Source organism: Podarcis gaigeae (assembly GCF_964106915.1).
Source record: "Podarcis gaigeae genome assembly, chromosome: 17".
In the NCBI taxonomy this organism is placed as follows: Eukaryota; Metazoa; Chordata; class Lepidosauria; order Squamata; family Lacertidae; genus Podarcis; species Podarcis gaigeae.
Genome location: NC_139694.1, coordinates 29,285,686 through 29,309,805, shown reverse-complemented (window position 1 = coordinate 29,309,805; position 24,120 = coordinate 29,285,686). Strand labels below are relative to the sequence as shown.

The following is a 24,120-nucleotide window of genomic DNA, read 5'->3' as shown; positions in this document are numbered from 1 at the left end:
GTTTAGGGCTGAGATTTCAGCTACTTTTATAAAGATTAAGTAAGAATTTTGTGTCGAGCTGAAGGGAGTTTATGGCGAGCACTTGAACAAACAGGACATGGGAGCAGCTATGCGTGAGGAACAGTTGTCTATGGGGAAGAGGTCAACTTGCGCTGGGGATCATTAGAAATAAAAAATTGGCCCTTGAGGAATACAGGGGCTGTTAGGAATACAGAGGAATATATGAGGCTGTTGGAGGCGGGGATCTATATAGGAGCCTTTATTTTCCAAAGAGGCCCAAAGACAAGAAGTGATCGTTCTTATACATGCTAATGTCATTGTGCTGCCAGGATGAGGGCTTCTACTGAACAAAAGGTGAAATTTGGAAATGGAAAAGGGAATTAAGTTGCTAGTTTTGTTCTGTTAAGCCGCTTTTTCAGAGTAGTCTTCTTGATTTAATATATTTCCTCTCCCTTCCTTCACCACATTGACCTGGTTTACGTGATCGAATCCTGTCTTAATAAGACAATGCCTGTGTACGCAAACTAAGTCCCCAACCACAGCATCTTTGCTCTTTATTTCCATGTGTGTGAGGAAACAAACCAGAAAGCCACAGTTAAACCACGGCTTCCTGTTGTATGCGACTGAGGAGCTATGGCTTATGGCTTCTACACAAATCAAAATTCCTAAGCCAATCTGAAAGCCAGTTTCATATCCTGGCATAGCTGGAAACTATTAACCATAGTTTTCTGGTTCACACATCATGGGAAACTCTGGTACTTCCTAGTCACCCCAATCTGCCCCCAGATTATAGGAGCTCCCAGAAGAGAGTCTCTGAACATGACTATAGGACACAGACATATTTGTTCAAGAGATGGTGCTCCTTCAGGTAGGACCACTCCGTCAGAGATTGTGCAGTGCAATGGGCTGCATCCAATCAATGCCCTTTAATAATAATAATAATAATAATAATAATAATAATTTTTTATTTATACCCCGCCCTCCCCAGCCAAGGCCGGGGTCAGGGCGGCTAACAAGCAATAATAAAAACAAGTTGAATGAATACAACTTAAAAACAAAATTAAAATACAACATTAAAATAATGAAACATTAAAATATTAAAATATTAGTTGCTCTGCATTTTATTTCCATTGAATAACAGTGAGGATCATTGCTGAGGACACTCGCAATTACTAGAAGCTCACAAGATCAGGTAGTAGAAGCCATTCTCGGCATGGGCCAACTCCTTCAACACCAGTTGGAAAAGATCGAGATTTGTTTGTAAGTCCACTAAAATTGCCAGTTCTGTACACCAGAAGCGGTCCACATTGAGCTACATTCCAAGAGAAAGAGGAGGGGAGGAGGGTCACGTAATGCCATAGTCCTTGGGTGGCCCATCTGGCAGTCATAGGATTAATGGTTCCTAGTGCATCGTCATGCCAGATAAAATAACCAATTTCTAGCTGCTTTATGAAGCACTAGAAAAAGCAATATTTCCCCAGCCTCTGCATTTCAACATCTGATGAGATTTTCTAGTTTGTTTCCCTCATCCCAAGCAAATTCTTAAAAAGTCTGTGGCCTTGTTTCAGCGAGTGAATCGGCTGCAGTCATAATCCTTAAAATCTTGAGCCTTTTAAACTGAAATGTGTTGAATTTTGCCTGCTTAAGGTCAGGCATGTGATCAAACTGCTTCAGTGCGATTTTATTGGAGTACAGTGCTTCTCTAGCTTGTTTTGCCTGTCAGTAAAATAGATACTGCTCTGGAAATTCTGGTTAAGGGCAGGTAAGAAATAATAAGAATAAAAATAATAATAGGCAGTGGTTGGTTTGTTTTTTATATTAATTAGTCACTTATTAACCCAGTCTTCTAGACAATGTACAACGTAAAATGTACAACAAAAATGGAAACACAAATAAAACAACAAATGATCAAAACAGATAAACTACGACATCAACATTGTATTTGCTTTTAGCAGCTGTGGAAGGAAACACAAAGACAAAGGTAGCTTAAGGCATTCTTCTTGTGGGCTTCTACAGATTTTCTGAATTTGCCTACTTGATACCCCCTCGTATTAGGAGATTTGAGTGTTAGAAACTCAGATATGTAAGCTAGGTGGCAAACGGCTCCTTCAACCAGGGTTAAAGGTAAAAGGACCCCTGACCATTAGGTCCAGTCACGAACAACTCTGGGGTTGCAGTGCTCATCTCGCTTTATTGGCCAAGGGAGCCAGTGTGCAGCTTCCGGGTCATGTGGCCAGCATGACTAAGCCGCTCCTGGTGAACCGGAGCAGGGCACGGAAACGCTGTTTACCTTCCCGCCGGAGTGGTACCTATTTATTTACTTGCACTTTGACATGCTTTCGAACTGCTAGGTTGGCAGGAGCAGGGACCGAGCAACGAGAGCTCACCCCGTCGCGGGGATTTGAACCACCGACCTTCTGATCGGCAAGTCCTAGGCTCTGTGGTTTAACCCACAGCGCCACCCGTGTCCCTCAACCAGGGTTACGGGTGCCTAAACGGAATGCTTGGTTGCCATTTTTGGACAAGATGGCTCTCAAGTTTTATTTTTCAATATGACTTTTTGGTTCCTGCAATCTGTTTGGATTGTGTAGATAAAATAGAGTGGATAGAATTCTACAGGATGTGTTGCTAGTGTGTGAAAACAGTCCAGATCCAAGGATCCCCAGGCAGGCACCTCGGGGGGGGGGGGGGAGAGAGACGTCAGTCACCATCCTGGACACGACTAAACAACCACAACAGGGTAGTGATAAAGTGGGATATCAAATCCAAACTCCTCTTCTTCTTCTTAGGGCCCCACTCTCTTGGCCCCCCCCCAAAAAAATTAAAGGGGATAAACTGGATGTACATTTCCAAAATATAAGATAAAAAACAAATAAAATAAAACCTACAGACAGCAACAGTGTTTTGTTGTCATGGGCCCCGCCTACTAGCCTGCTCCCTCAAATATCCCTGGTTTTCTCCTTTCTATATACAGGGTGCTTACATTCTGCATGCACTGGTTGCATGGCAACATGGGCAAATGGCTTGAGATACCATAAATGACCATATACCATATATTCAACACAAAAAACAGCAACATTTTGTTGTTGACAAAGGACAGCTGGACATAGAAAGGGCCCCATTACCTTCAGGAGCTGAGGGCCTCATCAAACCTCAATACGGCCCTGGGCATCTTCACTTGGTCTCCAGGGTCTCATAGGGGCAAAATGCGCCTGGTGCCTGGCTAATTTCAAACGCTGGGAGAGGTGTCATCAGTACACAGATGATACTAGAGCTGCTTCTCTGTTAACATTCCATTGATCATGGCATTCTGCAGGTGAGAGGCTTCTGCAGGTGCCATCATATCTAGATGTTCTTTCTTCAGGGTCTTCAGTACTGTGGCACCTGCCTTTTGAAATTCCTCGTCTTGAATATTTGACAGGGGCTGCCTATTTTCTTTTGGAGCCCCACGGAAGACCTTCCTCCTTCAACCAGCCTTTTAGGTTGAAATCCTTCCCAATCCACATCTGCATTGGAATTGTTTTTATCGCCTCATTGCTTGTTTGCCATCCTGAGCTCATCCTGTAAATCAAATGAAGAACTATTTAATAAATACATATTATTTATAGATGAAAGAAGCTAATGCAGTTTGGTTGTGTGTGTTTTTTATGCCTCCTCGTTACAGATTCTAGTACAAAGTAACAACCTCTCTGATAAGATCAGCGTTTTGACGGGGAAAATTGAGGAAATCTCCTTGCCTGAGAATGTCGACGTCATTGTTTCTGAGCCAATGGGTTATATGCTGTTCAACGAGAGAATGCTGGAAAGTTACCTCCACGCCAAGAAGTGGCTGAAGTCAAATGGTGAGTCTGTGTTCCACAGGAACGAACAGGAGGAAATAAGAATTTACCAACTTGGATCAGAGTAGTGGTGATTTCGTAGGGTCTTTGGGATACAACCCCTCCTCCCACCACTGTCAGAGCTCATGTTAGTGTCTTTCTGGCATATTTAATATTCCTGATTGCTTCTAGATTCATGCCTTATATCCTCCACAATAAGCTCAACGCAATAATCCGCAGATGAGACCATGCATCACCAAGAAGTTCTGTTTCCACTTTTGTCTCCAAATACAGTCTTGGACTCCCTGCTAGAGAGAATCCCTGACTCAAGTTTGCTAAGAGACAGCTGAATTAATATTAGAAGCAAGGCTCTCACTCCGAAACTTTCAAGATGATTTCATTCGAAAACAACTTTTGTCCTGGGAGCATCTGGACTAGGGAAATGACAGGATGGGAAAAATTTACAGCCCATTTAAATTAAAAGGCAGGAGGGGGGGATTCTCTACAGAGCACCTGTTTAGAATGCTTTGTAGAGAGTGTCTGGACAATTATGTCTGGATTTTGCAAAAACAAAACTAGCATAAACTAAGAGGGCGTTGGGTGCAGCGTGGAATAGGAAAGTCTGGCAAGATGTTTGACTTTATGCCAAGTCTTCCTCGGGATGCAGCAAATATCTCTCTTAGCCTAAATGTTCAGATTCTTTGTCCTCCTCCGGTGGTACACTTTGCTGCTTTAAAAGTTAGTGTTTCTTATTGTAACAGATGTTTAGTTCTTAATCTCTGTGCTTCTGATTCAAATCCTGCTTTAGTGGCAATGCCGTTTGTACTAATGTTAAGTCTTTTTTGTTCATGATATAAATGCAATGGAGCTGCGCTCCCCTTGGTTAATGATTTCTGTTTATAAAGCATTTTAAATCTATGCACTGTGAGATTGCTATCATGAAACAATTTACTCTAAATGAATACTGAATTCAGTGACTACTTGGGAGTAAAGAGTTTTAGGATTTCAGTCTGTAATCTCTACATTCTTTACAATGGCATTGCCTTATGACAATGCAACTCCCCATCTCAAACTGTATTTGCAGAAATGGAACAATTTTCCTCCTGGCTAACATTGTATTATTCATTAAGTAGAAGTATAATTTCCTATACATTTCCTGCATCTCCTTCATAGGCTAGTTCATTTCTGCATTGCCAGGTGTACTGGTTTTAACCAAATCACTTATAAAAATGTATTATCCGGACTTATTTCCATAGTTGTTGGGTAGGTTAAGACCTTATTTAATGGAGGTATGGATGACTGATTCCTTGTCCTTCAGTCTGTAATGTGCTCATGCTTGTGTGTTTTGCATTAGATAGTCTGTGAAATGGGCATAAGGTTTGTAAAATGTTTTGCAGTCTTTTGATATCATTGATAAACACACAGCATCATTACCAGTTCCTCTATATTGTCAGCCTTGAAGTATGTTTAGTGAACATCCGAAACTGTTGATGGTTTGTTTAGTGGCAATGTATTAACAATTATACGCTGAGTCTGTAGATAGTTGTTCAGAAATATTATCCTTTTCCTCCAGCTGTAGAAGATGAATGAGGATATAATATTGCCTTTGATTTTAAGGAAGAAATTATTTAAATACCTAATCACAAATGAGTTAAAAACTGCAAGGTTTTATCACTCCTGGCAGCATATTTGACTTGCCGCCTTAAGTTCTTTATTGTTGCTAATGGGCTTACTGAAATGTGATCAAGAATGAGAGCATAAATTATTATCCACTCCGGAATTATAAAGAGATAAACTGTTTGAGATGGAGAGTGGATGATGTTTACTGGATGTTTCCAACAAATGTTTAAGTAGGGCTACACAGAAGATTTGAACTTTGCTACTGTATATTATCTTTTGTTCACTAGGAATGATGTTTCCAACATTTAGTGACATTCATTTGGCTCCTTTTTCCGATGAACAGCTCTACATGGAACACTACTCCAGAGCCAATTTTTGGTAATGATTATTTCACTTTTTTCAAAAAAAAAAAAGGAAAGGAAAAGAAAATGTCTTTTGCTCTGCAGCATAACAGAGGTCTCAAAATGAAACTGCTTCTTGGAATCACAATGCAGTGGTGAATTGTATCTGTCGAAAGAAACTTCCTAATTTTCTAACCCATTTCTGTTTTGTTGAACTGCAACTGTGGCGCTTACAGCTGATTCGTGTGGCCATGTTGTTTGTGCATTGATAACTCTTCTCATGTGGTGGCTTGGCACTCCGAAGCATTCGTCGTGTGGTGGCTCTTCACTTGACGGCTTTTTCATTACGAGGCAGAGGCAGGACCTGTCTAGGAAAGAGATGAGATTATTTTACGATTATGATGAGATTATCTCTGCAAATATAGCCTACAACAGGAGACACAGTACCATGCAGTCCTGCTCCAAGCAGAGAGATAGATGTGATGAGAGAACTCTTTGCCCTGCATTCAAGGGGTGGCAAGAGGGGGCATGGCATCAGGATGATGCAGCCGTGGATGGGCAAGGATGCTCCCATCAAGCAAAAAAGAATCTCAGAATTGGCCCAGGCAATGTTGGGATTAGAGTTACCATATTGTGGTGTCCAGAATGCTTTAGGCTTCATGTTACTTGTATGTCAGTCACATGCAGCAACGCTGATTCCTGAGATTGAAAGGGGTTCAGGGGCTGCGATCAGAAGGTCTTGGGGTTGTATCCTGGCTCAAATTGAGGACTGGGTGGATGTGGCTGCATCGCTTACGTAGTCACAGAACTAAGTGTGCCTTGCTCATGTTCTCATGATGACCCTTCTTTTCTTCCGTGCCACTGCCGTTTGGATTTGTATAAGGGGATACCTGAGAATTAAGTCAGGGTACCAATCACAACATGATCTGAGTTTTTCATAGCTGTCAACTGTCCCTTATTTGGCGGGAAACTCCCTTATCCCAGCGCCGTGTCCTGCTGCTGTCCATTATTGATGATGTCCCTTAAATTTTCCGGGTTTCATGCCCGCCCGGCTCGGGAAGGAAGCAGTGGCTCAGGGTCCTCCGCCGCATGAGAGAGTGCGCATACATGAGCTGCCGCGTCTCTGTCTCTCCCTTTTCCCTCTCAGGGGCACGTCGTGAGGAGACGGGTGGCGGTGGGCGGGCAGGCAGCTCCTCTCTTGCAAGACTTCCGCTGCGCTGCCAGGGAAGCTGGAGGTGGCCTGAGGGAGGAGGAAGAGGAGGGGATGGAGATGGGGATGGGGAGGGACGCAGAAGGGCGGCACTTCAGCGGCCGCGGCAGCGGCGCAACCACCTCATGCCAGGCTCGCGGGCAGCGTGGGCGAGAGTCTCTCTCCCTCTCCCCCTCGGGCGGGGAAGGGCCGATGGAATTCCTCGCGCCAGGACAATGGCAGCCCTGACGTGCTACTTAGCATACCCTCCAACCAGTGCAGCATCTTAATGTAGTGATTTCCCCCTCTGCATCCCTTTCATAACTTTATTTTTATAAATCATTTGTCCATCCATAGTTCAAATTTTAACTACAAGTTTTCTGTCAATCTTACCAATGTATGTAACTCTTTACAATAGCTTTTCAAATAAATTATAAACTTTCCCCATTCTTTATTAAAGAGGTCCTCTTCCTGGTTTCTAATTCTGCCTGTAAGCTTTGCCATCTCGACGTCGTTCATCAGTTTTGTCTGCCCCTCTTCTTTGGTTGGAGTTGTAGACCCTTAGGATCATCTAGTCCAACCCCCTGCAAAACACAGTCAGTCGCAGCAAAAGCAGCATGGCTCCATGAGTGGCGGATTTCTGTATAAGCTAAGCCAAAATCCCTTATTTTGGCTGCTGATCCCTTATTTTTGAGGCTGCTGGTCCCTTATTTTCAAATCTGTAAGTTGACAGCTATGGAGATTTGACCTAATCTTTCCTCCCCTTTCCCATACGATAAGATCTAATTTAACTCTGTGTGCCATTGCACTGTACATTGCTCCTCTTTCCCAACCTATTATGTAATATTGGGGGGGGGGAGGCAGGAGTTTGAGGCAACATGCTATGCAGTGGCATCTTCTAAAATGTTGTTTTGAATCAGACATTACAAGGGGGCTGTAGGGAAGATGCACAGTGGCGAGAGCTTCATATCGCTTGTGAAATCTAGTTACAATGCAATAGGAATATCCTCTGTGACCTCCGTATACATTGGTTGCCCACTTTCTGCTTTGCAAATTCCCATTTCTTGCACTTTTCCTTGCAATGGAAAACACAGCAGGCTAATGCAGATGGAACCAAAAGCTGCTGTAGAATGAATTGAGCCACTGTTTATTATTAGATCATGCAGGTTTTTCTTCCATTTCTACCTGAGGATCTGGTTGAATTGTTCAGATTTGAGTTTGCACCATCGGAAAAGAGGTTGTGATTTATGAAATGCTAACCCACGGGGTTTTGAAATCCTGCTTGCATGGTGAGGAACCTATGGCCCTCCAGATATTGCTGGACCACCCCTCCTGCCAGCCCCAGCCAGCTTGGCCAATGGCCAGGGGTCATTGAAACTGTAATCCAGCAACATCTGGGAGGTGCTACATGGAGACGATGATTTGTCATTCCTGCTTTGAACCATTCATTCTTAACTAATACATTGAACTGGAATATTCTGTTTTATGCAAATATAAAGGTAGTCATGGGACGCGGGTGGCGCTGTGGGTTAAACTACAGAGCCTAGGACTTGCTGATCAGAAGGTTGGCGGTTCAAATCCCCGCAACGGGGTGAGCGCCCATTGTTCGGGCCCTGCTCCTGCCAACCTAGCAGTTCGAAAGCACGTCAAAGTGCAAGCAGATAAATAGGTACCCCTCCGGCGGGAAGGTAAATGGCGTTTCCGTGCACTGCTATGGTTCGCTGGAAGTGGCTTAGTCATGCTGGCCACATGACCCGGAAGCTGTATGCCGGCTCCCTCGGCCAATAAAGCGAGATGAGTGCTGCAACCCCAGAGTCGGCCATGACTGGACCTAATGGTCAGGGGTCCCTTTACCTTTACCTAAAGGTAGTCATGCTGGTCCATAGAAAACAATCCAAATCCCATATTAGGACAGTATCTGTTGGGCCAACAAAATGTCACAAAAAAGAAAAAGAGGGGAGAAGAAATTCAGGTGGTCAAACACATGTTTCTCCTTCCCAAGAAGCCTTGACACAGCAGCCTCTCACCTCCATAGCATCTAAAGGAGCCTCATTTTGAATGTCTGTTAACTTCTCCTGGCAGACTCTGATGGGTTGCCCCTCATGTTTTCTTTCCCCTCTCTTCTTGCCCTGTGTGTGTGTGTGTGTGTGTGTGTGTGTGCGTGTGCGTGTGTGTGTGTGAACATGTAGCCTGATGAAGATTTCTGGAGAACTTGAAATCTTTCACACTGTTTTGTGGCATTTTGGTTGACCTATAAAGTGCTGCTTTAATTTGGATTTGGGGATTGCATTTTATGTTCATTCAAACTGACATTTGCTTCTGGATGCATCCAAGCGGCAGACTATGACATGTGCAGGCAAGCTCCAGAGATGACTCCTGCTGTGTGCATGTTGCTTATCTTTGGTGGTCATCCCATAGTAGTGCAGACAAGCAGGGCTCCCTTGTGGAAGGAGGAAGTCATTGGCACTTAGCGTTTGCATCGGCCTTGGGTACCAATTGCTGTGTTCATTGGCAGAAGAGGACACAGACCACTGGAGGATGTGTTGTTTGTGGAATTGAACCTGCATCTGTTGGTTTCAGCACCACCATGTGGCTGCACCTTCATAGACCCAACTTAGACTTATTTATACTCAAAGCTTGTTTTCTGCACTGGTGGGTTTGCAAAACTTGTCTTCCGTATGAGCTGTTTTTCTCCATCTTTGTCATTCTTTCTATTTCCAGTTCCTGTAATAACAAAGATAAGCTGAAATGGAATGGTGCCAGCCCATCATTTTGTCGTTTTGTGTGTGCACCATTTCTGTGTCCCAGCAAGCCAAATAAGCAACTCAGATATTTGTTGCATAGGGATAGTTCATGCTTCGTAATCCTAATGAGCAGACTGAGGCAGAAGCACAACAGTTTCCTTGTAAGCTTTGGCAGGTTAGAAGCCTCTCTGGTAGTATCAACGCATTGTGCCGTCTTGTGGCCTTTGGGTCTTCAGCTGGAGAAAATGTGAGACTTAGATTTCACAGGTTTTTTTTAAAACAAGTAAAGATTTTGTAAGAAAGTGAGAGAGACTTCACCATTGGTTTTGCCTGTGTTTTGAGTATGTTCTTAACATTTATACAGTGGTACCTCAGGTTACATACGCTTCAGGTTACATACGCTTCAGGTTACAGTCTCCGCTAACCCAGAAATAGTGCTTCAGGTTAAGAACTTTGCTTCAGGATGAGAACAGAAATCATGCTCCGGCAGCGCAGCAGCAGCAGGAGGCCCCATTAGCTAAAGTGGTGCTTCAGGTTAAGAACAGTTTCAGGTTAAGAACGGACCTCCGGAACGAATTAAGTACTTGACCTGAGTACCACTGTACTGGCAGGGATGAAATCTTCTTACTCTACTCCTGCCATTAAGGAAAGTAACTTACATTGATGTACAGTACAGTGGTACTTCTGGTTATGAACGGGATCCATTCCAGAGGCCTGGCCGTATCCCGAAAATTTCATAACCGGAGGACTGCCTCTGCGCACGCGTGCAGCACCGCAGAGCACTTCTGTGCATGCGCGAGTGGCAAACCCACTTCCGGGGTTGCCACATTTGCAACCCGAAGATTACGTTACACAAGGGTCCACTGTATTAGGCATTTGTAGCTACCAGAGAGTAATGAGACATGTATTTTATAAGCAAAGAAACAAAGTCAGAAAGCCCTTACTCCATTAGTTTTCAGAAAGCCAATGAAAGCCATGATACTATCTACATGTCTCGTTATGAAGTCAGAACGGGATTTGGACAATTTGCAGGAGGGGTACCAAACTGAAACGTAGAAAATGTGGTTTTGCAGGGAAATCTTGTTTTTTTTGCCGATTTTCTCCCCGAACCAGATGAACATGACAAAGGAGAATTTCCTGTTGTAAATAAAGGCTCCTGAAACCTCCTTAGCTATTAATTCTGAAGTTTGGATGGCCATCTGTCATGGATGCTTTAGTTAAGATGCCTGCATCGCAGGGGGTTGGAATAGATGACCGTTGGAGTCCCTTCCATCTCTGTGGTTCTGTAATTCTAAGATTCTATGGAGTGTATCGAGTTTCACCTGATTTTAGCCATACTGCTCCATTTTGCCAGGTCTGGGACAGAGCTAGATGTTGTACAAACTTGTGCTAAATCTTTCGGAAAGTGGTGCCACTGCAACACCACATGGTGAATTTGCACTCCTGGTGATCTCCACAGCAACATTTGTTTACCCCAATAGGGGTTTTGTTTTTTTATTTTTTAAATCCCAGGTATGTTATAATTTCTTATCCATTGAAAACAATAGAGATCAGATTCAATCAGATTTGAGTTAAATATTTCTCCAGACGTCACAGGGCTGTGCAGTGATGACTCCTGTCACTTGGCGCCTCTGTATATTCTGCTCTTTTGCACTGAGTAGTGACTGTAAATGTCCAAGGCATCAGCTTTTCAATCCCACGAGTGGTCAGTTCTGTTTTTAAGACAAGAATGTTGTCCTAGATGTGTTCTAAGAGCTGTTTTCCTTTCCTTTCTGGATATAATTTCTGTGTTGGGAAAATCAGGGACATCCTTCATGCGCTGTCTGGTAGAATGCCTGGCATGTGTTTGACTTGCGTCTTGAAGTATGTTTGACCGGGTGTTTGCTGCTTGATTTGACTGTGGAAAATCGGCCAAGGCCAGCGGGAGTGTGGAGCCGTTTGCCCTTTCCTATGCCCCTGAAAGTCCATCAGGGACCAGCGACCAAGTTTTTGCCAGCACTGAAGGACGATGCTTCCATGTGCTTTTGCTGTCTTTCACGCAGCATCTCTCTCTCGGCCACCACATCACTTCAGGCCTCATGACATAAAGGCATGAATGGCAGGTTCTCCAAACCACGCTTAGGCTGTGTTTTTCCCTTTTTTGTATTTTGTATTCTTATGGCACAACCAGCTCCCTTTATAACCTTCTTAGCTGTGTGATGTACATCAGTAGCTATTATTATTATTATTATTATTATTATTATTATTATTATTATTATTATTTCAATCTACAGTGGTACCTTGGGTTACATATATTTCAGGTTACAAACTCCGCTAACCCAGAAATAGTGCTTCAGGTTAAGAACTTTGCTTCAGGATAAGAACAGAAATCTTGCTTTGGCGGTACGGCGGCAGCATGAGGCCCCATTAGCTAAAGTGGTGCTTCAGGTTAAGAACAGTTTCAGGTTAAGAACGGACCTCCGGAACGAATTAAGTACTTAACCCGAGGTACCACTGTATATACTGCCCTTTAACCAAGCATCCCAGGGTGGTGTACAACATTAAAAACATAATTTACATGGCATAACAACAACAACAACAACAACAACAACAACAAAAACAGAACAATCACAGAAAAATTCGTGATAACAATCCTTTCACATTTAAAATGACACAGACTGTTTAATAGCCAAAGGCCTGAGTAAAGAGGATTTTTCCACACGGCACCTAAAGACATGGCGAGAGCATTCCACAAACAGGGAGCCACCACAGAAAAGGTCTGTTCTCGGGTTGCCGTCCTCTTGGGGAAGGGGGACACTGAGAAGGGTCTCTGGTGAAAAGTGCCGGGTCTGGGTCACTTTGCATGCAGTTGATCAGCAACCAGCAGCACAAAGGGAGTTCCCAAAAGGGAGCTTGGCAATGGTCAGTAGTTGCATAGGTTCTCAGAATACTGTCTAGGGAGTATTTCCTAAGGAGCGGTCTTATCGCTACCCCCTTCAAACAGGTAGGAAGCTCCCCCTCTTGTAAAAGGGCATTGATCACTGTTAGGGTTCCAAGGGGTTGCTCGAGAGCAAGCAGGCAAATGCCTCCCTGCTCGGCTGTGAAGCCTTGCTTTCGATGCCAAAATAAACTATCTGTCCGGAGCGCCACTCTCCCGTGGCTGGCTCATTCACTGGCAGAATCTGAGAGTGGGCGGTCCTTAAACCTTCCCCAGCAGAGTAGTTTCTTGACGCCCAGTCTGCGCCTCCCCTCTCGGTGCGAAAGCTTACTGCGCAAGGAGGGCGTGGGTAACGGAGGACCTTTCTCCTCCCTGCTTTGCTCAGGCAAGGTGTCCTGGCAATGCCTCGCCTCCTCCGAGCCCTGAAGCTCCTCTCCACTGGAGGCGTGGTTACTCTCCTCCGCTGAGGAGGTGCTGCTTCCCACGATCTTTGGGGGCTCTCTCTAATCATCTGGCTTTTCCCCTCTCGCCCCTGAGCCAGTGGCAGTTCCCTGACAACCACCTCCTTTGCCCAGGCAGCCGTCGTCTCTCTGCTGAATTTTATCATCCAAGAGGGGCAAGGCTCCACTGCGTCACCTCCCAAGACCCCTGGCTTAACCCGCCTTCCATTGCCCGGCAGGCTTTCAGTCAGGGCTCCAATTTCGGAGCTCCTGGGCACTTCTTTAAATCAGAGTTTGCTTCCAAACATGAGCTTTACATCTGGATGACACTTGCGCCTGAGAAAAGTGCATTTGCTGTTCTGTTGCTTAAGGCTGATGAATGCACGTAAATTTCAAGTTCTTCCTCTCGGTCGTCAGTTCCTGGTTGAAGTTAGTTGGGCCTCAAAAACTGGTCCCTTGGGAAATAGTTGTAGGATAGCGACAATGGTGGGGAGTTCTGTGGTCTGTTGGGTTTCTTCAGCTGTGTGTGCTACCCTCACGTGGGGCGTTCGTTTTTCAAAGACTTCCAGTACATTGAAACTTGAAAGAGGCGCCAACGGAGGGCTCTTCCTTGGGAGAATTAAGTGGCAATATCTCACCGTTGTTTGCTGAGCTCATTAATCCAGTACACAATGAATAACCCACACGCTGCATGCTATTTGAAGAGGTTAGCTGAATGGAAAGACATTATCTTTGCATATCAAAAAATAGGCTTTGATCAGGCTTCATAGGTGGTTTGAAGAATGTGCATGGATCTGTGGCTGTTACATGCAGCTTATAGAGATTTCTTTGTGCAATTTTCTTTTCTTTTCTTTTCTTTACAACTGCATTATTTCTTCTAGGTACCAGCAGTGTTTTTATGGAGTCAATCTGTCCAGTCTCCGCAATGCAGCTGTAGATGAATACTTTAGGCAACCTATTGTAGTAAGTCATTTTTTATTTCCTCGCTTTTTCCTTTGCCTTCCTCCCCACCTTCAGGAGCTCAGGGGCTGGGGGGGGGGTCCCTAAGTTGCAGAACTGCCTCCCCACGGAGGTGCATCTGGCCCCTTCATTACGTAGCATCTGGTGAATGTGGAAGGGACACCTCTTCGCCCAGGCTTTTGGCACTAGGGGGCGTATATTTGTAGAACCACCTTACTTCTGTAATTGTAAGTTGTTTTAAACTGTTTGTGTGTTGTAATGTTGTATTTTACTCTGCCCTGGGACCTGGGGTGACACGTGGGTTAATGTCAATAATAATAATAATAATAATAATAATAATAATAATAATAATAATAATAATTTATACATACATACATACATACATACATACATACATACCCTGGGTTTCCCCAGTCACTCTGGGTAGCTTCCAACAGGAGATTAAAAATACATTAAAACATCAGTCATAAAAAACTTCCCTAAACAGGGCTGCCTTCAGATATCTTCTAAATGTCAGATAGTTTATTTCTTTGACATCTGATGGGAGGGCGTTCCACAAGGCAGGTGCCACCACTGAGGAGCCCCTCTGCCTGGTTCCCTGTAACTTTGCTTCTCACAATGAGGGAACCCCCAGAAGGCCCTCGGTGCTGCACCTCAGTGTCTTGGCAGAATGATGGAGGTGGAGATGCTCCTTCAGGTCTACCGGGCCGAGGCCATTTAGTGCTTTCAAGGTCAGCACCAATACTTTGAATGGTGCTCGGAAACGTACTGGGAGCCAATGAAAGTCTCTCAAGCTGTCAGGTGAGCCCAGGTTGACCACAGGGCAAGAAAGACTGAGGCATGGAAGGAAATTAGCTTTTTCTTAACAGAAAATACCAGCTCAACTCGTTCAGCTTGAGGTATGGCTGAAATGGACCACTGCCCCCCACTTCCAGTCAATCTTACTCTAGATCCCACCCCAGCAGACAAAGGCTGCGTCGAAGGGCAAGCTCCTCCTCTGGGCTTGCTGCTGTTTAGCAACGTGCAGGACTCTCCTCGACTGGAACTTACCTGCTGCAGGATATCAGGGCAACCTCTGGCACCTCTCTGCCTGCGCTCACACTGTGACTCTCAACCTCTAGCCCTGTCTTGGAAGCATCTCCCTCTCTTGACATGCATCTTCTAGCACCTCCCCGAGAGCCAGTATGGTGTAGTGGTTAAGAGCAGTGGATTTGTAATCTGGTGAACCGGGTTCGCTTCCCCGCTCCTCCACATGCAGCTATTGGGTAACCTTGGGCTAGTCGCACTTCTCTGAAGTCTCTCAGCCTCACTCACCTCACAGGGTGTTTGCTGTGGGGGAGGAAGGGAAAAGGAGAATGTTAGCCGCTTTGAGACTCCTTAGGGTAGTGATAAAGCGGGATATCAAATCCAAACTCTTCTTCTTCTTCTTCTTCTTCTTCTCCCTTCCCCAGACTGCTCTTCAGTGTCCTACCACCACATCCCGGGGTCTAAATCTTCTTCTTCTGTGTCTTCCCTTGGGGGCTCTTGGGTGGGAGACAGCCACCATTCTTCCTCATCCCGCCAGTCCCTGGCAGCTCATAATAATACCACTAGCAGGAGCAATAATGTTATAGAACAGAGGTGGCATCCATGTGGAACAGAGCTGCATGTCACATGTGTTTGTTTTTGCTTTGCTTTCCCTTAAGGTCAACATCAGTGAATGGGTCATACCTTGTAATTCTCAGGGGTCAGCAAAGTTTTTCATTTCCACTGTCCCTCAGACCTTGTGGGTGGCCGGACTGTATTTTGAAAAAAAATAATGAACAAATTCCTATGCCCCACAAATAATCCAGAGATGCATTTTAAAGAAAAGCACACATTCTACTCATGTAAAAACACGCTGATTCCCAGACCATCTGCAAGCCGGATTTAGAAGGCGATTGGGCCGCATCCGGCCCTCGGGCCTTGGTTTGACTACCCATGAATTAGCTGGTAATTCTTTTGATCACAGGCAAGTCATTTTTTCTGAGAGCATCTGAGCAAACGGAAATGTAAAAGTGTTTGGAGTTGTTCTGAGGCAAATGTTATTCCATTGACCGGTGCATAACCGTGAGCAGGTTTTGTGGGTTGGTTGTAAGTGCAAGGAAGGAAACTTAAATTCATGGCTTCCCAGCTTTAACTGGGCAGCCAGTGGGGTGCCTTCCTGTGTTGCCGGACTCCACTTCCATCAGCCCCAGTCAGTGGGACCAGGAGTCAGGGATGATGGGAGCCCCAACAACAGCTGGAGGGCACCATGTTGGCTCTCCCTGACAGAATCAGTACTGCATTACTCAATGCTTTTTTCCCTTTAAAATGTTTAGAGGTATTCTCATTTTGACTCAAGAAAATCACCATTTTATAGTTCAAATCGGGGGAAATAAATACAGTAAATGGACAAAAGTACAAAGATTCACAAAATGTTTAGGGGTATGCGTCCCTCCAGAAAAAAACCACTGGCTTTACTAAAGCATTAACTGGGCGTAGTATGAAGGTCAGAAATGCCCCTCAATATAGAAATCCCTCAGGCTTCCAGATATAAGCAAGGTGTATGCGGTGCATATTTCTTTTAACAGAGAGAGGAACAACTAAAATAGCATATCAAAGGGACCAAGAGAAGGTATATTATTGTGGGAGGAGGAGTTTTCTGTTTTGTAAGCCTGCGGCACTAGAGGAGAGCAGGGGTCTGATTCTCTCTTTTTCTCCTCTTCAACCCTCAGGATACATTTGACATAAGAATTTTAATGGCCCGGACAGTGAAGTACACGGTCAATTTTACAGACGCAGAAGAGGAAGATTTGCATAGGTAAGTGTCTGGAAAAAGTCCTGCCTTTCCATGTCAAATAATTGTTTCTTTCTACTCTTTTCCGCTTACGAGCAAGCGAGGGACTTCACAGCATGTGTGTGGATCCCATTCAGGGTATTTTAAGCCTCTAATCCTTAGTGGCATTTTAGCCTTGCAAATTGCTGCAGGCGCAGTATTTAGGGTAAAATATAACTTGGTGTGAAGTTTTTGTTGTTTTAAGAGTAATGACATCTGTCAAGATAATCCTAGTAAATAAAATGAAATACAGTCATACCTCGGGTTACAGATAGGTAGCCGTGTTGGTCTTGCCATAGTCAAAACAAAATAAATAAATAAATAAATTCCTACCAGTAGCACCTTAAAGACCAACTAAGTTAGTTCTTGGTATGAGCTTTCGTGTGCATGCACACTTCTTCAGATACCTCAGGTTACAGACGCTTCAGGTTGTGCGTTTTTGGGTTTCGGTGCTTGCGTATGCGCAAAAGCACTAAATCGGACTATGCGCATGCGCAGAAACCCCAAATCGCGACCTGCGGAGACATGGCACTGCGGGTTGCAAACGTGCCTCCCGCACGGATCACGTTCGCAACCCGAGCACCCACTGTACAAGGTATAATAATTGAGTACATAGCTAGATTTTGTTATAATAAATTATCTTGGATAAAAATCCATTCTACTTTATTTCTGGTAAATGTGTTGTGCTTAGCGGACCAGTGTCTAAATGAATGGTGATATTTGTAATTTTTAACCATGGATTTCAAATGCCACCCTGGCAACTTTCTTCTTCTACAGAGTGGAAATCCCTTTTGTTTTCCAAATGATGCAGTCTGGGCTAATCCATGGTTTGGCCTTCTGGTTTGATGTGGCATTTGTCGGCTCACTGTACGTATTCTTCTTCCTCGCTCCCAAAAGTTACCTTGAAACTTCACTTTAAAGGGAAATGACCCTTTTAATTAGGCCAAATTCAGAATCTTGCTCAAGTTCTTCTCTTGCCTGTTACATAGAGGAACAAGTTCATTTTATACATCTTTGTTGTAGAGATAGTCAGATTCTCATGAAGGGATCTCACCGTGTTATTTTTGCAGGAGGGCCCATCTGTAGAAAACAGACTTCGCATGAAAAAGCCACTCATGTGTTGGGTTTTTGTCACTTGAATGTGTGAACGTGGTGTGGTAACTCATCATAGGTAAAGGGACCCCTGACCATTAGGTCCAGTCATGGCCGACTCTGGGGTTGCGGTGCTCATCTCGCTTTATTGGCTGAGGGAGCCGCCGTATAGCTTCCGGGTCATGTGGCCAGCATGACAAAGCCGCTTCTGGCGAACCAGAGCAGCGCACGGAAACGCCGTTTACCTTCCCACCGGAGCAGTACCTATTGATCTACTTGCACTTTGATGTGCTTTCGAACTGCTAGGTTGGCAGGAGCAGGGACCGAGCAACGGAAGCTCACCCCGTCACGGGGATTCGAACTGCCAACCTTCTGATCGGCAAGTCCTAGGCTCTGTGGTTTAACCCACAGCACCACCCGGGTCCCATAACTCATCATAAAGCACCTGAAAAACAAACCAGTAATAAATGGCCATCTCCAGCTTCACCACACAGATGAGCAACCTGGGTGGTGGTTTTTTCAACCCTGCCCATATCATGTAGTCAGAACTGGCCTTTTGGGTTTTTAAATTACATCCTGCCTTTCAGCCATAGGCTTTCAGTGTGGCCACCAATTAAAATAATTAAAACAATGTGTCAAAAATGGGGGCGGGGCGGTGCAGTTTAAATTAAAACAGCAGAAGCAGTAAAACACATGAACATCCTAGGGGCTGAATAAAACCAGATTCAGCTGAAGTTTGCAGAAGCCTGGGAGAATAAAATTGGCTTGAATCCTTAAACTTTTTGCTTTGCGCACAGAAGAAAGTTGTGCTCCTAAAAGGGTTTTTTCCACAGCCTTCTCTGAGTGCATCTCTCCATCAATTGAAGGGAAGCTGCTGTGTTCATGGACCAAGAATTTGGGATGCGAGCACCTTTGTCTTGGTCTTCTCAGAAGCTGTTTTGCAGATGTACTAGGTCTGCCTTCTTGATGCAAATTTAATAAATGAGTAAAATACCTATGGCCTTTCAAATGGGCTTATGGGAGGTAGGGGCGATTGGTTTATTTCTGTTTCCGTTTTATTATGTACTTTGTGTTCTCATTTTGTGCTTTCGTGTTGCTAACGGCCCTGTGATCTTCAGATTGAAATTCAAGGCATAAATAAATGTTTGCGTATTTACTGGATTTCTTCTTTCAAGGGTGACTGTTTGGCTCTCGACTGCCCCCACGGAGCCTCTGACTCACTGGTATCAAGTCCGCTGCCTTCTCCAAACTCCTCTCTTTGCCAAAGAAGGGGAAACTCTTTCAGGAAAAGTCCTGTTCGTGGCAAATAAACGGTAAGTAGCAAAGCACAGGCAAATTGCTTTGCTGGCGAAAGTGTTTCCGAAGCGCTTATGTGGGAGAAGATTACTAAAAATTAAATATGTGAAACATCTGCCGATTTGTTTTAACGAACAGAAGCCGCAATAGAAAATATGCTTTGCATCTCAAACCGCAGTGCCGAAAATCCATTTGTATGTTCAAGTATCGCAAAGACAACATAAAAAATGGTCAGTCTTGGCAGTTGTGCCAAGTGAATTTCCTTCAGAGATCTGATGTTTTGCTGCTATTAGCAAGGTACTTGCTCCTAAATTTAGCACAGCAATATTGATTTGTGCTGTAGGGAATATAATGAGCAAGAGCAAGATTTCCTTTTCTTTGAAGCAGCTTCAATGTGATGGTTTTAAATAGGCAATAAACGCTCATCAGAGTAACATACACATCTGCCCAGTCTCAGTCTTGCTGTGCAAAGGGGTGAATGTATATGAAGTGCTATGACCTCCTATTTTTCAGCTGATGATAAATCCTTGGTGGCTTTTAGCATTCGTTGTTGGTACTTGAGAGCCGGATTAAAGCAGGGAGGTCAATTTCTGATCCCTGTTTTAAGACTGCTCTGTTTACAGGTCACCAGCCTAAACATGTGTACTAGGTGGATATTGGAAAAGAGGATTCTCGGGGTTCCTGTGGTATTTCCTCTGCAGAATGACACACCTGGGCAAAATATACCGTATTTTTTGCTCTATAAGACTCCTTTTTCCCTCCTAAAAAGTAAGGGGAAATGTGTGTGCGTCTTATGGAGTGAATGCAGGCTGCGCAGCTATCCCAGAAGCCAGAACAGCAAGAGGGATTGATGCTTTCACTGCGCAGCGATCCCTCTTGCTGTTCTGGCTTCTGAGATTCAGAATAGTTTTTTTCTTGTTTTCCTCTTCCAAAAACTAGGTGCATCTTGTGGTCTGGTGCGTCTTATAGAGTGAAAAATATGGTAACTGTCTAGAAATGAGATAAGAAGCTGGAGTTAATGCAGATTAAAAGAGAGGGGGCAGGAGAATCTTAGAGCAATCAGCATGCCTTCCTCTCAGGCTTGAGTGTCCTCTATCAGAAGTCCTTGCGTCAGGAGTTCTTTCTTTATTCCTTTATATATATATATATTAGTTTTTTAACACATCATTTACAACAATTATTAAACATACTTTTATATCTTATACAATTTTTTTTACTTCCATCAATCACATCTGAAAATTTTCCAATCTTTTCACTTAATTTACATTTCTTACTTTCACTATTACATTTAAATCTCATAACTAATATCTCTTTTCTTTCTCTTCTTTGCAATATTTCATATATTTCTTCTTACAAAACTTCTTGTAGTCCTACTAGCATAATTTGTTGATTACAGTTGCTCTTCAAATAATTCATATGCTTCTTCCAATCTTCTGTAAATCTCTGGTCCCGCAGATTTCGAATCCTTCCTATCATTTTGTCCAATTCTGCACAGTCCATTGATTTTGTCTCCCATTCCTCTTTTGTCGGTGTTTCTTCTTGCTTCCATTTCTGGGCCAACAATACTCTTGCTGCTGTTGTTGCATATAAAAACAATTTAACATCCTGTCTATTAATATTCTCGTTTATAATACAAAGTAAAAATGCTTCTGGTTTTTTTAAAAAATGTATATTTCAACATCTTTTTCATCTCATTATATATCATTTCCCAGATTTTTATTTTTTTTTACTTTCCTATTCCATCCAACTTTTCTTCACAGTCTGCAGGCACTTTAATTATTCCTCATGGGATAATCTTGGTTACTTCCTGTCACCTTCAACATGGCAGAGTCACCAGGAAGAAGCTTGGCCAATTGGGCTGTGGCAGAAAAGGTGTCCTCTGCCCAGTCACTGAATTACCTGCAGAAATGCACTGCACATAACAACATTCACCTGCTGGGTCTTGTTTAAGACTGAATAGTCAAATTTAATAATTTTTATTAGAATCATAGAATTGCAGAGTTGGAAGTGACTACAAGGGTCATCTAGTTTAACCCCCTGTGATGCAGGAATCTGAGCTGAAGCATCCATGACAGAAAGCCACCCAACTTCTGTTTAAAGGCCTCCAAGGAAGAAAGTCTCTTCCACTGCCAAACAGCTCTTACTGTTAGAAAGTTCTTCTTGATGTTGAGTCTGAGTCTTCTTTCTTGTACAACTTGAAGCTATTGGTTTGAGTCCCACCCTCCAGAGCAGGAAGAAACAAGCTTGTTCCGTCTTCCATGTGACATCCCTTGAGATATCTCCTCTTTTCCAGGCTTATTGTTGTTGTTTAGTCGTTTAGTCGTGTCTGACTCTTCATGACCCCATGCATGTCAAGCACTTCTGTCTTCCACTGCCTCCCGCAGTTTGGTCAAACTCATGTTCGTAGCTTCGAGAACACTATCCAACCATCTCGTCCTCTGTCATCCCCTTCTTCTTGTGCCCTCCATCTTTCCCAACATCAGGGTCTTTTCCAGGGAGTCTTCTCTTCTCATGAAGTGGTCAAACTATTGGAGTCTCAGCTTCAGGATCTGTCCTTCCAGTGAGCACTCAGGGCTGATTTCCTTAAGAATGGAGAGGTTTGATCTTCTTGCAGTCCATGGGACTCTCAGGAGTCTCCTCCAGACCATAATTCAAAAGCATCAATTCTTCCTTCCACTGTTCCTTATAAGGCTTTCTAAAGCCAACCCTTCCCACCATGGCGTTGTGATGTGTAGACTCTAGCAGCTTCTCCTTGCAGATCCAATGCCCCAAATGGAAGGGAATTTCCCACAGAACCCAGAAAAGGCCATGGGTTTAGCCTAGAGCAGGTAAAGGACATATGCAAAATGAGCAATTGAGAATACAAAACTGCTCCCTGATAGGTCTCCTCCTGCTTCTTCATGGGGCTTTGGAGAGCCTGCGACTCAGAAAGGTAGGATACAGCTGGGTCTTAATGCCATGGCAACCCTTGCGCATGCAACATAGCTAGTTTGCATGTGTGTGCATCTCAGTCAATTTCCCCTCCCCTTTGTGCCCAGAATGGGCACCGCAGGCCACTTACAATGGCGCTATCATCTTCTTAGAAATGTCCGTCTGCAATGGGAAGCAAACCATTCTCGCCTTTTTATTTTCACAAGCTTCTTCAGAAACAGAGTGCCCAAATCAGAGGCGCCAGTGATGCGATCAAAATACTTCATTTGTATTGACAGCAAGTGCCCCACACGTGACTTTTCCGTTTTCTGGTTAATAGCTTTCCTGTAAAGAAGTCCTCTCGCTCATATTACAATACCTGCTCTTCAAAGGTGAAGTATATCAATTACTTGCAGAGTTGAGAGAAGCAGCGGCAGCGTTTTCCATCGCACCATGCCACAATTGCTATTGTAATCCCACTTGTTTACAACACCGTCTCTATAGCAATGAAATGCAGTTGCCAAAGCCTTCATTAAAGGCTAGGCATTTTGGCTGCCTCACCGCTGCCTGGAAAGCTGATCCTGAGGAAAAGAGCACACGGGCTCCGTAGATTAAGAGAAAAACTAGCAGGCCTTTTGGCTTGTGTTTCGTCCAAAACAAAATACGAGAAAACAAAATTTCACGGATCCTTGATAGGATTGTCGTTTCTGCAACATCTCGGTCTGAGGCTCATAGGCAGGGCCTGGTTTCCAACTCTTGAAAGACCAAAACATAATAATGGGAGAGAGAGAGAGACAGTAAAAACGCAGAGCCCAACAGTGTGATATTCCAGAAAAATGGAGGGTGGGGTGGGGGCAGGACTAAAAAATCCATGTTCCACTTTTTATTTTCCAGAATGGTAAGTTAAATGCTACTTAAGGCCACATTGTAAAGAAACAGTGATACAGCCAATTACCACAAAACTCCCAGAATCAATTTAAAGGTAGTTAAATGAATGATGATAGCATTGTGAATATGCTTGTCATGCTATGGTTTGAATACCAAGGATGATGAGGTGCCCCACTTCACACACACACACACCCTGTTGTTGTTATTATTATTGCTGTAGGGCAAGAAAACCCCCGCCACACTTTTATTGCAAGCCCCCATTGCTAAACTGTGTGGTCCCCCCCCCAAAAAAACCCCAAATGGTTTGTTGAGCACTCATCCTAATTTGTTTATGGGGAGGTTAGACAATTTGACATCACACAGTTGTTTTTTTCTTGTCCCTTTCCTTGGAGGATGGATGGCGGCTAACAGATTGAGGTTGAATCCTGACAAGATAGAAGCACTGTTCTTGGGGGACAGGAGGCGGGCAGGTGTGGAGGACTCCCTGGTCCTGGTAACTGTGCCCCTGAAGGACCAGGTGCACACCCTGAGAGTTGTTTTGGACTCACAGCTGTGCATGGAGGCGCAGGTCAATTCTGTGTCCAAGGCAGCTGTTTATCAGCTCCATCTGGTATGCAGGATGAGACCCTCCCTGCCCGCAGACTGTCTCACCAGAGTGGTGCATGTTCTAGTTATCTCCCGCTTGGACTACTGCAATGCGCTCTACATGGGGCTACCTTGGAAGGTGACCTGGAAGCTACAACTAATCCAGCTAGACTGGTGACTCGGAGTGGCCGCTAAGACCATATAACACTGTTCCTGAAAGACCTACATTGGCTCCCAGTACCTTTCCGGGCACAATTCAAAGTGTTGGTGCTGACCTTGAAAGCCCTAAATGGCCTTGGTCCAGTATACCTGAAGGAGCGTCTCCACCTCCATCGTTCAGCCCTGACACTTAGGTCCATCTCCGAGGGTCTTCTGGCCTTGCTGGGAGAAGTGAGGTTACAGGGAACCAGGCAGAGGGCCTTTTCGGTAGTGGCACCCACCCTGTGGAATGCCCTCCCATCAGATGTCAAAGAGAATGACTACC

At 44.2% G+C, this 24,120-nt stretch overlaps 1 protein-coding gene across 3 annotated transcripts in view; it reads left to right on the top strand.

Annotated features, from left to right (window-relative positions):
* The window catches only part of LOC310834869 (histone-arginine methyltransferase CARM1-like), a gene marked incomplete at its 3' end in the record, with an annotated part of 59,125 nt that overhangs the window by 31,735 nt on the left and 3,270 nt on the right, over positions 1 to 24,120 (top strand). For all 3 annotated transcript variants that reach the window (XM_083719342.1, XM_083719344.1, XM_083719343.1), the window contains exons 6-11: positions 3,665 to 3,842; positions 5,726 to 5,816; positions 13,951 to 14,032; positions 16,765 to 16,850; positions 17,643 to 17,732; positions 19,133 to 19,270. In XM_083719342.1, coding sequence (XP_083575468.1) covers positions 3,665 to 3,842; positions 5,726 to 5,816; positions 13,951 to 14,032; positions 16,765 to 16,850; positions 17,643 to 17,732; positions 19,133 to 19,270 — 665 coding nt within the window. The remainder of the gene's footprint in view (positions 1 to 3,664; positions 3,843 to 5,725; positions 5,817 to 13,950; positions 14,033 to 16,764; positions 16,851 to 17,642; positions 17,733 to 19,132; positions 19,271 to 24,120) is intronic.